Source organism: Eleginops maclovinus, chromosome 5 (assembly GCF_036324505.1).
Source record: "Eleginops maclovinus isolate JMC-PN-2008 ecotype Puerto Natales chromosome 5, JC_Emac_rtc_rv5, whole genome shotgun sequence".
NCBI classification, from domain to species: Eukaryota; Metazoa; Chordata; class Actinopteri; order Perciformes; family Eleginopidae; genus Eleginops; species Eleginops maclovinus.
Window position 1 is genome coordinate 17,593,245 of NC_086353.1, and position 11,675 is coordinate 17,604,919.

Below are 11,675 nucleotides of genomic sequence, written 5' to 3' on the forward strand. Positions count from 1 at the left end.
ACGGCCCTTTTGTTGGATTTTAGTACACCTTCTATTTTATATGAATAGTTGTATGAAAAAATCAGCAGATGTTTGTGCAAAACGTTGCAACTTGAGTAACAATGGCAAGTGTATTGCTCAGTGTTGAATTGTAAGTAGCTGGAAGAGGTTTGGAAAATAATCAATAAATGAAAAATTGAAATGAAAAGAATGAAAGAGCAGTTTCCTCAAACAAGATTTTATTTATCATATTTTGAGCATAGTAAGATTAATATTCACATATACGTCTCATTAAATAACTACTTAGCCATGAGGCTAAATGTCCTCCACTTCTGGAATGACCCAAACAGCACTACAGGTATGGGGAATAAGTATATATATATTTAGTTTCTGGGGTGAAATGTCCCTTCAACAGTAACAGGTGAAAGTCTGTCTCATTATTGCTCAGACTTTCTGATTGTAGAGTAAAGAGTCTGCTCTGTTAATGGAGGAGGTTGAGTGAGACCCTGAAATGGACTTATAGAGGAGTAGTCGCTGGCCAAGGTTCCGTTCTTATTTGTGTCAGTATTCTTGTCTGTCAATGCCAAGTCAGAGTCTGTCTTAAAATTGACGCTTGCATAGTGGAGCGGGTCAGCCGGAGGATTAATGGTGGCATAGACGGATGGCAGAGTGTTTCCTGAGTTTGCCTGCTGGTTCGACATCTGTATTTCCTCATACAGTCGAACTTCAGGGATTTCCTGCAGAGGATGAAGAGGAGCAGCGTGAACGATGGAGCTGATATGCAAACTCATGAACACAAAACAGCGACACACCGACACACACCGACACACACCGACACACACACACACACACACACACACACACACACACACACACACACACACACACACACACACACACACACACACACACACACACACACACACACACACACACACACACCTCTCTGTTATGTTCAGCAGTTGTCCTCAGCTCTGATGATTCATCTGCAGCACAACACGCTGAGAAAAAAACAAAACTAATTTGAATAAATACAAATAACAAGATTATGTTTTTATCAATTTGCCATCAGAGTCAAAATCATATTCCTGATCAAGCATTTTTTTATGTTTGCCCCTATACTTCTGTTATTCAGCATTAGCATCTGTTTTGTAAGTAGATATATTAACATTACTTTACTTTACCCACAATCCTTTTGCCAATAATAAACATAGAATATATTATAAGAAGAATATTTTTTTAACCACAAATTCATATAAAGATTATAGTGTAAGTGCTTCATTTGCTACTTTTCCGTCCCTTACCTTTTGTCCTGGGGAGTTTGTGTCTGCATAGTATCAGCACAAGCACAATTGTCAGTAAAGCCACACAGCCCACCGCAATGCCAGCTGTTAAAGAAGTTGCATCTTTTCCTTTTTCTGGAACAAAGAGACAAGAGTTGAAGATGTTTAAGAATCTTTCAGAAGAGTTTATTTGTGTTCAAGATTCCTGCATAAAGGTAACTTTCTTCTACATATTAGCATGTGTATTGTTATTATTACATAGAATAACAAGCAAAGTCCTTCTCAGTCTGCTCCAGGTTTAATTATACTGTCCTTTATTTGAAATAGCAAAAGAAATACCTATAAGTGTAGATTAATTCCTTCACAGCTTAAATCAAAGAGTGTAGCATGTACAGCAGAGTAGATCTACAATCAAACTCCAATAAAAGTATAGCTTAGCCTACTGAAAATATATTTTTCGGCAAGCAAAAGAGAAACGACTTCTTAAAGAAATGTACATAGCAAAAAGTAAAGAAATGTGTAAAATACCTTCCTTGTTTGTGGCTTGTGTGCACAGAGGTGGTGTTGCTGATAGATTGGTACACACACACACACACACACACACACACACACACACACACACACACACACACACACACACACACACACACACACACACACACACACACACACACACACACACACATTATTGTTTTAGTTGTATAACACACTTAAAAGAAATTATGATCTTTAGGAATTTAATTAAATCTTTTTTTTAAATATACTTATGGTCTGTACTTTCTACTCAGCAACAGACATTTAATGTATTAACATTCTATAATTCCTTCAGTTTATAGTAGATTTCATCATAAGCTGAAATGTATGTTTTTGTAGATTCATAAACTGCAAGGTAACAAAAAGGTTGTAAAAGTAAATATATATATATATATATATATATATAGAAGTAAATAGAGCATTTTCTTCTGAAATCTACTCTAAACTTATCTACAAATCCTTAATAAATAAATAACAATAACAATAGAATAATCACAAATGGTATTTGATTTTTGACATCAGACAAGTTTGCACATTTGTAAAAACTATTTTGCAGGTTTGAAATACTGTTTCATTGTGCACTACTCACACTATGTTTTTTTTTAACAAATGGAAGAAAATAAAATTCTTTCATCATGAAACAGTCAACTGGTCTTTGCCAAACATACTCATTAAAGACAAACAGAAAAACATAGTTACCTGTCATTAAGAAAATAATGAATGTCAGTGATATCCTCATCATCTCAGTCCTGTTTTTTCGACCTTACTATAGTTTAAAACCACTATCAAATAGTAATGGTACATTTATCAAATACTTTTGCTAAATTTAGTAAATGTCTTTGGTATCATTTGTCATGACATCAGTGATCCACTGTCTCTCTGTGAAATATGAATGTGTCTCTTAGAGAAGCTGACACATGAAACATTTGCATTTCAAAATGAGGTTGTAGTTTTTTTTATGCAGGGATAGAGAAACGGAAAAGGAGGGAGAAGAGAAACACTGAAAGATGGCTAGAGAGATGGACGTGGAGAACGCTGACTCGTTATCTGAATTATTCTTTACCTGCTGCAACCCATGATCTCTTCCTCTCACGCAAAAACAAATAAGGCTGTGCTTCAGAGAACAACTGCACAATGGCCCTTTTGTCTTTGGATTAACAATTATTAAAATATCAGCTATTAATACCCAGGCTGCAGGTATTTTAGTGATCTACCTGATACTGTGTATTATTTCACAAGCAAGGGATAACATCTTAATGGAATATTCAAACTTGCTTATGAACCTCAAACAACAAAAAATCTGTATGAACATATGATCATCATATTGTGTTAGTATTAGAAGTAACTGTTATTTTGTATATATTGACTTCTGTTCTTTTATTTATGCCTTTTCAAGTGTGTGTGTACATATATATATAAATTTGGGTGTACAAGTTTGTATGTATATATACGTATTTTATATATGTTTTATATACATTTGCTTTTACTTTTTTATACCTCTGGATTGTTGGAAACGGTATCTCGATCTCTCTGTCTGTACACACAAACTGAAAGATTGACAATAAACTTGTCTTTGACTTTTGACTTGATCTAAGTTGTCTCTCGGGCTGGGCGGCTGCCTCTGTGTTGCAGCAGACTGACGATGTATGTATGGACGTCCTCACCGATGTGTTGGTCTCCAGGCCCTCCACCCAGGCTTTTGATGATGCAGATGTTTTCCCCATGTTGATTGATCATCCCAGAATTATCAATGATAAACCCTGCAGAGGCATTTTGTAATGCACAACAATCATTAGATCATACACCCAATAAACTTGTTTTGACTGATACTAGAATAATTGGAGTCAAATACCCCTTTCATTCTCATCAAGAAACAAAACTGGAGCCCCACATGAACCAGGAAGTAATGATGTTCATAATAAGGTGTGTAGTGTTAAGTTAGAGCCATTTGACTTTTCCACCTAGGCTCTTCCTTTTCTCACATCACCTTCTCAGTTTCAGTCTTTGTGTGTGTGTATGTGTGTGTGTGTGTGTGTGTGTGTGTGTGTGTGTGTGTGTGTGTGTGTGTGTGTGTGTGTGTGTGTGTGTGTGTGTGTGTGTGTGTGTGTGTGTGTGTGTGTGTGTGTGTGTGTGTGTGTGTGTGTGTGTGTGTGTGTGTGTGTGTGTGTGTGTGTGTGTGTGTGTGAATATGTTTCATAGCTTTACCAACTCTTAAGTCAACCAAAAAAACATTCACAGAATATAACAAAGTACATGACGAATAAACTATGTGTATTACATACAACATGCAATGCATTTTTTATTAGCATAACATCTATTATCTAATGACAATGCTGTATTATTTGAAGACATAATCTTGTAGAGGAGTTAACAACATTATTCCTATATTGTTATCGTCTTGCATAAATGTGAACAAAAACAATCCAAACTATTCAAACAATAAGTGGACAACAACCTGTGAATTTACAGAAATATGTGAGCGCTGGGTTTAATAACTCTTAGAGCGTATAAGATAGTGAACTTAACAGTGAAGACGATCAGCACTGAGTTCAGACATTGTAATAAACCTTCGAGTTGGATCTGAGAGTCTTATGAAACGGTGACGTGTAAATATTATCTTAGTTATCACTTCTGGTGTCCTGGTGCTGATCGGTATAAAAGCTGAAGATGATGGTAGTACTGCTGTCTGTTTCTTTATCCAAATTGGCTGTAAGAAGCGTTGCGGTGTCCATCATATTTCTGTCTTGCTTTCCTGATGAGTCATTTTGTTAAACTCCCTCTCCATTAACAACCAATTTCCTCTTTAGAAATAACAAAAATAAGCAATAACTTACAATAAACTTGAGATGTAATCAACCTTGAATTATCCTTCATCAGTATCATGAGTTAATCACATTTTTGACTCCAAGAGGTCCATCTTTAGGATGGCTATTTCCATGAAGGCTGTAATAGACGTGATCCTCTAACCGACTGAGATCCAGACCTTGGTACTGGCAGATGTGCTTTGGTACATCCACATCCACATACTCACTAAGGCCGAGAGTGACAGTGGACTCGCGATTCTTTGAGGTGAAATGGGAGCAGAGGTCAGGTGATGGCGGTGGAAGAGCTGAAATATCATCGCAATCTGCAGGAGAAAAGCGGACTTCCGGGTCAGTTATTACACCAGGCGTCATTGTCTCGTAGTCAGATGACTCCTGTTGGATAAACAGAAATCAGGGGGGTGTAGGAAAGAAACTCGCTCTGGAGGGAACATTGGGATTTTAGCCTTTGCAGACCATTTACATGCAAAGAAACCAATATAACGCACTACAGGAAAGGTAAACCCAAAAAATCATAAAAGGACCTCTTTAAGTTTTCGACAAACCTCTCTCTTTTGGCGTGGGATGGATCTTCGCTGTTTAACAGCCAGCCGAAGACAACATGTAAACAGACATATAAACAGCATGGCTGCCAAACACATCGTTGCAGTCACAAACAGCGGCAGGTGGAATTCTGCAGCAGAGAACAACTGAAGTTTATCTGGAGGATTCACTCGCACACGAGGATATGCACTATGAGAACGGATGAACACACAAACATTACTCACTGTCCACATCAAGGTGATTTGATAAGAAAGTTGATCCAGGAACTGGAAAACACAAATAAAAAGAACACAAAAGTACTTATACACAAAAAATACAAATAATGTACATAGAGTTAACTTCTGGAGTACAATTCAGAAGAAAATGCACTATTTACTTTTTTACTTTTTGTCTCTTTCAGTTTATGAATCTACAATTCAGGACTTGAACCGAATATTCCTAAATTAAAAGGACTATGAGATCAAACCTGTGTGTGTGTGTGTGTGTGTGTGTGTGTGTGTGTGTGTGTGTGTGTGTGTGTGTGTGTGTGTGTGTGTGTGTGTGTGTGTGTGTGTGTGTGTGTGTGTGTGTGTGTGTGTGTGTGTGTGTGTGTGTCTGTTTAACAGAACTACAGATCTTTAAAAAAAAAAAGGAACATGCGTGAGAAAGGTATCAGTTCTTAGTTCTCATTTATGGTATGAGGCCCGACGATTTCAGATCGAAATCACCAGTTGAACTGAAACTACACCACTCACATGGGTTGGTTAGCTATCTATAATTATGAAGCACTCACTAGAAAATAAAACGGTAGTTGTGCATATGGTTGAATGTGCATAACTTAGGACCACACCAGCAGTTAAAATATTTATCCTATACGACGCCATACTGTACCTCGGGGAACTTTCAGCTGTATGAAACTGATATGATCAGGCGGTAGGTCCACCCCACACCTGTATGTCCCGCTGTCGCTTGAGGTGAGCTGGTCCAACCTGACGATGAAGAAGGCTCCGGTGGTGTTGTCGTAAAGAGAGAAACTTCCATTTCTAACCCACTGCGCATGTTTTTCAGTCTTTATCAGGATCATATCCTTGTCATTGGAGAAGGATTTAACCTTGCGCTTATGGCCATTTTCATATTCACATTTGATGTCAACCGTCTGGCCTTCTACACCGGTAACTGTAGTCTGGACACTGATCAGTCCTGTCAGTGAAACAAAATTGTTGTTAGCTATATAACTATAAAAGTGTTTTTAAAAAATGTTTTGACAAATGTATAGTCTTTTTCATCAGCTTTGAACAACCGAAAGAAAAGCGGCCCACCTTGGATTTGTAGAAGAGTGATGATGATGGTTGTAGTTGTTCTCCATGAAATACAGGTCGCTCCCATCACTCCCAGTTAATGTTCAGTCCACACGCTCAGCTTCTTCCCTTGCTGCACAATGAGGCAGCAACCTGGACTAAAGACTGTCTGTGTGATCTCTCCGGTGCTTTCATGTCCATGTGTTTAAACCTCTTCCTCTTTTATGTGAAAAACATTTCACCACATAACCTTCAGCCTATGAATGTAAAATCACGACGGGTTGGGTGAATCAAAAGAGTGGCCTTTTATCCACAGAAGGTCACCCAGAAATCATAATTTTGATAAAAATAAATGTCAACGTTTATATTCGGTGACAGGCGGGTCTCAGGAGGAAGATTGTTGCCCTCGCATTTTATAAACCTTTCCATAAAGTGTGTTTTGTTTAAAGCTAGCACCTGTTATGGTTTCGTCTAAACATTTACTATTATTAACATTATTTTGTGTAACAAAAGGCTGCAATACTTTTTATTTGAATTCCACTAACAAGTTCATGTAGATATGAAGATGTGTATTTAATGATAACGTGTTTAAAAGGTTGTGAAAGCTGAAAGATAAATCAAGGCTGACGCTATTAAACATGTTGTGTATTTATCCGTTCACCAATGTCCCACTCTGTCCATCTATCCATGCAACTTAAAGATAAAAGGAATGCCATGAAAGGCGAGCGTTTGGAGTTTGCTTTAATTATTATTCTGATGGAGGAGGAGACTAGAAGAAGTATTACACTAAACCAGGGGAGTCCAAACTACGACCTGGTCCATTTTTAATTGACCCGAATTCTAAAAGTATAATGGAATATGGCCTACACATGAAACTTGTGCTTGTGTTATATTGTACTTCTTCAAATTTTGCAAAGTATTCATGTGTTAATAAGCTCAATTTTCAAATAAATTCAGTAAATTAAATTTGAAGACGTTTTCTAACAAATCTTAGTCCAATCACTTATTAATAATATAATAACAAGCTTGAAATTGACGCTTCCTATTTCCCCTTGTTATAAATATTCTGAGGCTTCTGTTTTAAGGCCTGAGCTGCAAACACTTTTTGTAACAAAATAAATGACAACCTATGGAAAGCTTTGATGTAGGCAGTTTTCTTTTTCTTCTTAAAGCATATTCAAGTATCAAGCATAATTTTCCTACATTTGATTGATTGGCAATATACCTCATCTCTAATGAAGGGCTCCGCACTTAATATATTTTACTATACGTGGCCCTCAGTGGAAACACCCCTGTTCTAAACCAAAAGTCCCAAAGTAGAAACACATCTTTCAGTCTAATCATAACAATATGACATCCAATATGAAATGGATGTCAGAAATGCTGATTAGACAGAAATCTATACAATACTCAATAGTGTATCATTCTGGCTAAAAGCAAGCCATCAACGTCCTTTCATTTCACCTCTTTATAAAAAAGTCGTCCTTAAGATGTTGCCCCATACTAGTACATGCAGAATTTTCAAATTTTAACATTAATGTCCTGGAAATTATAATTTGGTGAGTTGTGTTGGTGTTCAGCCAGACTGTCTTTATAAATATGACCACTAGGAGTCAGCATCAGCCCTATCCATACTCACACACTGATTAACACTGAGATGTATCCTGAGCTGACCTACAAAGAAAAACTGGCACAGCATACTGCCCTGTGGACTATAGAGCCAGAATGTAGTTTGTAATTTCCAAGAATTCACTAGAATCTCAGTTTCTAACACCACAGAAAAGTAATCTTTATTACAACTTCTTTGAAAGAAATATAAAAACAGTTAACGGCAGTGTCCACCTTCGTAATGCTAATGAAATAGCCTTAGCTATTTACTCAGTTACCTGTAATTGAAAAACATTTTCAATGCTCCATCATCTCAGTGACTGTATGATGCTCCATGAATAAGGCAGTAATTACAACAAAAGATCATAAAAAACATACACTTGTCTCCTCTGTAACCTTTGAATCTTGTTCAACTCAGACGGTTACACCTTGTAATCTAAAATTAGTTTTTTATTGAAGTAGCTGCAAATGGACAAGAAACTGAAGATGGAAGGCAATTTTTTTGTTTAGTTTGATATTTTCCTTGACTTTCAAATAATACAAAGACAGAACCAGTGTTACATCCCAACCAAGGTCTAGGGGACCAGGGGACAGTAACACACAACAACCAATAACGGAGAGAGTCAGAGTGATAGTTATCAAAGGTTTATTCCTTTTAAAACAGAATATTTTCCCAGAAGTTCTCCGAGGAGGAGGAGGAGGAGGCGGCACTACTAAGGATGGAAAGCAAAACACAGGGGTGGCAACAATACACTAACCTAGTGTGTCTAACAGGTTTTAACTACGTGATGAGATGTAGAGGGTACCCCAAATTTACCCAACACCTCCACCTCCCACCACACACACATTCACAGTAAACAGAAACAAGATTCTCTCTAGAATCAGACACTACCAAAAATGGTCATGCAGGCTATGGTGTCAGTAGCAGGCCCAGGTCAGAGAGAGAGAAAGCATCCTGGCTGATTTCTTTATGACCAGCCCTGCCTGCTGATTGGCCAGCTCAGGGTGAGGGGATCCAATCAGCCATCAGTCTCTGGTGCACCAGCAGGTACTGATCAGCTGCTGATTAGCTGCAGTGAAGAGAGGGGCAGAAGAGAAAAGAACAGGAGGGGAAACCACACCTCAAGTACAGCATGCCTGGCATGTAACAACCAGTTTAAAGTGAAAGATGAATGTGGGTTAACACTAAAGAAGCAGATTAGAAAGTACAGTTCAGTTGTCTATTAATGTCAAACTTTAAAATCCCACCAATCATACTCAAACTCACACTGTTTTTGATAAATCCAAACCAAACCTACGTGATCTTGGCATTACTTCTGTGGAAGCGCTGGAGTGAGAGGTGTGTGCATTGCTTTTACAGTTCTCTGTAAATTTGGCATTTGTAGTTTCTGTTCTCTGTTCGGTTCTTCCCGATAAAGGTGGTAACGGTTTGATGTAAATCACAGCGTTAGTATGCTGTTCATCTCCATTGTTATTCCCAGGGCATCTTGGATGTTCAGTGCCTTTAGAGCAGCAAATGTTCTCATATATATGAAGGTCAGGTGTTGTGGAAGCAGATGTTGGTGGATCCCGCTTTGGGTGCTGAGTACAGGAGACCGTCTGAGATGAATTTTTCAACGTCTTCCCTTGCTCAACAATTTCATTGTTCTCATAGGTGGCCTGATGAAAAGTGGCAAAATTAATTAAAAAATCATCATATTGTGTAATATATGCTACTGTGGGGAATTGAACTGTGTCTCTGTACAAATTGTTCTCAGTAAAACATATACACGTGAGCTTAGAGACTTAAGGCAGGGGAAACCCATTAGCTCCTGTAAAGCTCCAAAAAAGCGAACCATTTTCTTGTATGAGATGTATGAGGTTTTGATGGCGTGTTTCTTGCCATGGCGCAGAAAGTATTTTAGAAAACCCCTGGTTGTGCATTGACCACTGAAATCAGGAAAGGAAACCTGATCGTTGTCAGTTTTATTTAACTCAATGTCAAGAAAAATTGCCATGTTTCTCTAGGAAGACAGTTGTTTTGCGATTAAACATCCTGATGTGTTAAGTTTGTATCTCATACCTTTCTTTTGTCTGCACCGACGAGGTCTGTGCAGTTGGAGCAATCTCGGGTTTGAGGTTTTGAGCTCTGTCTACATTTCCTGACGATCATTCCCAGCATTACAATAGTGACCAAGCCTAGTGGCCCAACTGTAGCGTACAACACGGTGCCTAAATGAAAAGAACAAGGATGGATGGCTAAGCACTTTACATTTCCACAAGCATCCTTCTCCAGCTCAGAATGAAACCCACCTGAACTGATGTTCTGATCTCCTCCATTAATGTTGTTTGTGGCTGTAAGGTCAGACAGTATATTACTTGAAAAAAAATGTTTCTATACGAATCATACCTGTATGAAGTCACATTGTTTTTTTCCAACCTGTTGAAAGTATTGCAGGGCTGCTGGTCTCCATTACAGATGGTAACCGTGTTGAGTTGGACCTATTCTCATATGTCCATGTGTGAGAAAGTTTAGGTTTGACAGTTCTTGTCTCATTAGTAACACCTGTATGGAGAATAGTGTTGCAAGTATTATTCCCCAGGATTCAGAGCAAAACACACAATAATCTCTCCTGAAATGTAATGGATGTGGTGAAGTTAATGAATAAAGTAACAAACTTAAGTTAAGTACAAGTGCACCATAATTGTACTTTCTGTAAGTACAGCAATTAGCAAACACACCTTCTCTTACATTCCATCCATAATGATAGAAATGTGTGTTTATGAATGCAGGGACAAACATTTTGAAATATATCAGCGTGAATGACAAGATAACACACATACCTTCTTTAACAGTAAGCTGTACTTCAGTGTATGTGTCAAAACCGATCCTGTCCACTGCACACCAGTATCTCCCCTTGTCTGACAGCTGGAGTTGTCTGAAGGTCACGGAGAAGGCTCCGTCCCCAGAGTCCACAAGAGTTATCCTCCCCGACTCGGCTCTTGCACCAGACTGTACAGTAACCACTCTATCTTCAATTCTATTACATGAAGCCTTGCAGAGGTATTTATCGCTCTTCCAAGCAAGTTTGTGTGAACACTGGAAAGAGACATCTCCCCCCTCGACTCCCTCTACATTGATCCGTATTCCATCTATCCTAAAAACTGCCAAAATGAAATCATTCAACAACAGTTAAAGCATATTTGAATTGTTTGGATACAGAAATGAATGATAGAAATAAAAAACACTTACCATGTAGAAGACAAAACAAGGCATAAAAGTTATTCATTCTGAATGATAAGAGGCAGTGCTGTTGTCTTTTTATTCTGGTTAGTCCTTCCTGGATCTTGACATTGATTTGACGTCTACTTTTAATATAAACTAAGCAGTGGTTAAATGTGCATCATGTTCTACTACTGCACAGCCTTTTGCAAATAACATTTCATCTACAGTATGTGAGCTCTCAATTTTCTACCTACTTCCTGTTGTTTAGAGAACATATGAGGGGGTGTAGACATGACACTACCCCCAAGAGAAGAGAAACATAGACTGAGGTAATGTTAGAGGACCTTTCTCTCCAATGCATTTCAAGACTTAATTTAGGCGCTATCAATTATGTGTATTTAGCACTACAGGTTAATATAGTGCA

At 38.0% G+C, this 11,675-nt stretch overlaps 2 protein-coding genes and 1 long non-coding RNA gene across 3 annotated transcripts; all 3 read right to left on the minus strand.

Moving 5' to 3' along the window:
- Positions 1-242: 242 nt before the first annotated feature.
- Positions 243-2,707, minus strand: LOC134865110 (uncharacterized). Its single transcript, XR_010165896.1, has 5 exons — positions 2,496-2,707; positions 1,791-1,829; positions 1,284-1,397; positions 922-980; positions 243-716 (listed from the first exon to the last, which is right to left on the minus strand). It is a non-coding gene; the product is annotated as an uncharacterized LOC134865110 (long non-coding RNA).
- Positions 2,708-4,062: 1,355 nt separating this feature from the next.
- LOC134865254 (CMRF35-like molecule 8) lies at positions 4,063-6,634 on the minus strand. The gene is made up of 5 exons (XM_063884735.1): positions 6,460-6,634; positions 6,032-6,340; positions 5,386-5,427; positions 5,164-5,291; positions 4,063-4,993 (listed from the first exon to the last, which is right to left on the minus strand). The coding sequence occupies exons 1-5, from the start codon at positions 6,524-6,526 to the stop codon at positions 4,676-4,678; spliced, it is 864 nt and encodes a 287-aa protein (XP_063740805.1). The 5' UTR covers positions 6,527-6,634; the 3' UTR covers positions 4,063-4,675.
- A 2,041-nt stretch (positions 6,635-8,675) lies between these two features.
- LOC134865253 (uncharacterized) lies at positions 8,676-11,626 on the minus strand. The gene is made up of 6 exons (XM_063884734.1): positions 11,279-11,626; positions 10,870-11,190; positions 10,466-10,591; positions 10,339-10,380; positions 10,109-10,257; positions 8,676-9,705 (listed from the first exon to the last, which is right to left on the minus strand). The coding sequence occupies exons 1-6, from the start codon at positions 11,313-11,315 to the stop codon at positions 9,310-9,312; spliced, it is 1,071 nt and encodes a 356-aa protein (XP_063740804.1). The 5' UTR covers positions 11,316-11,626; the 3' UTR covers positions 8,676-9,309.
- Between the last annotated feature and the right edge of the window lie 49 nt (positions 11,627-11,675).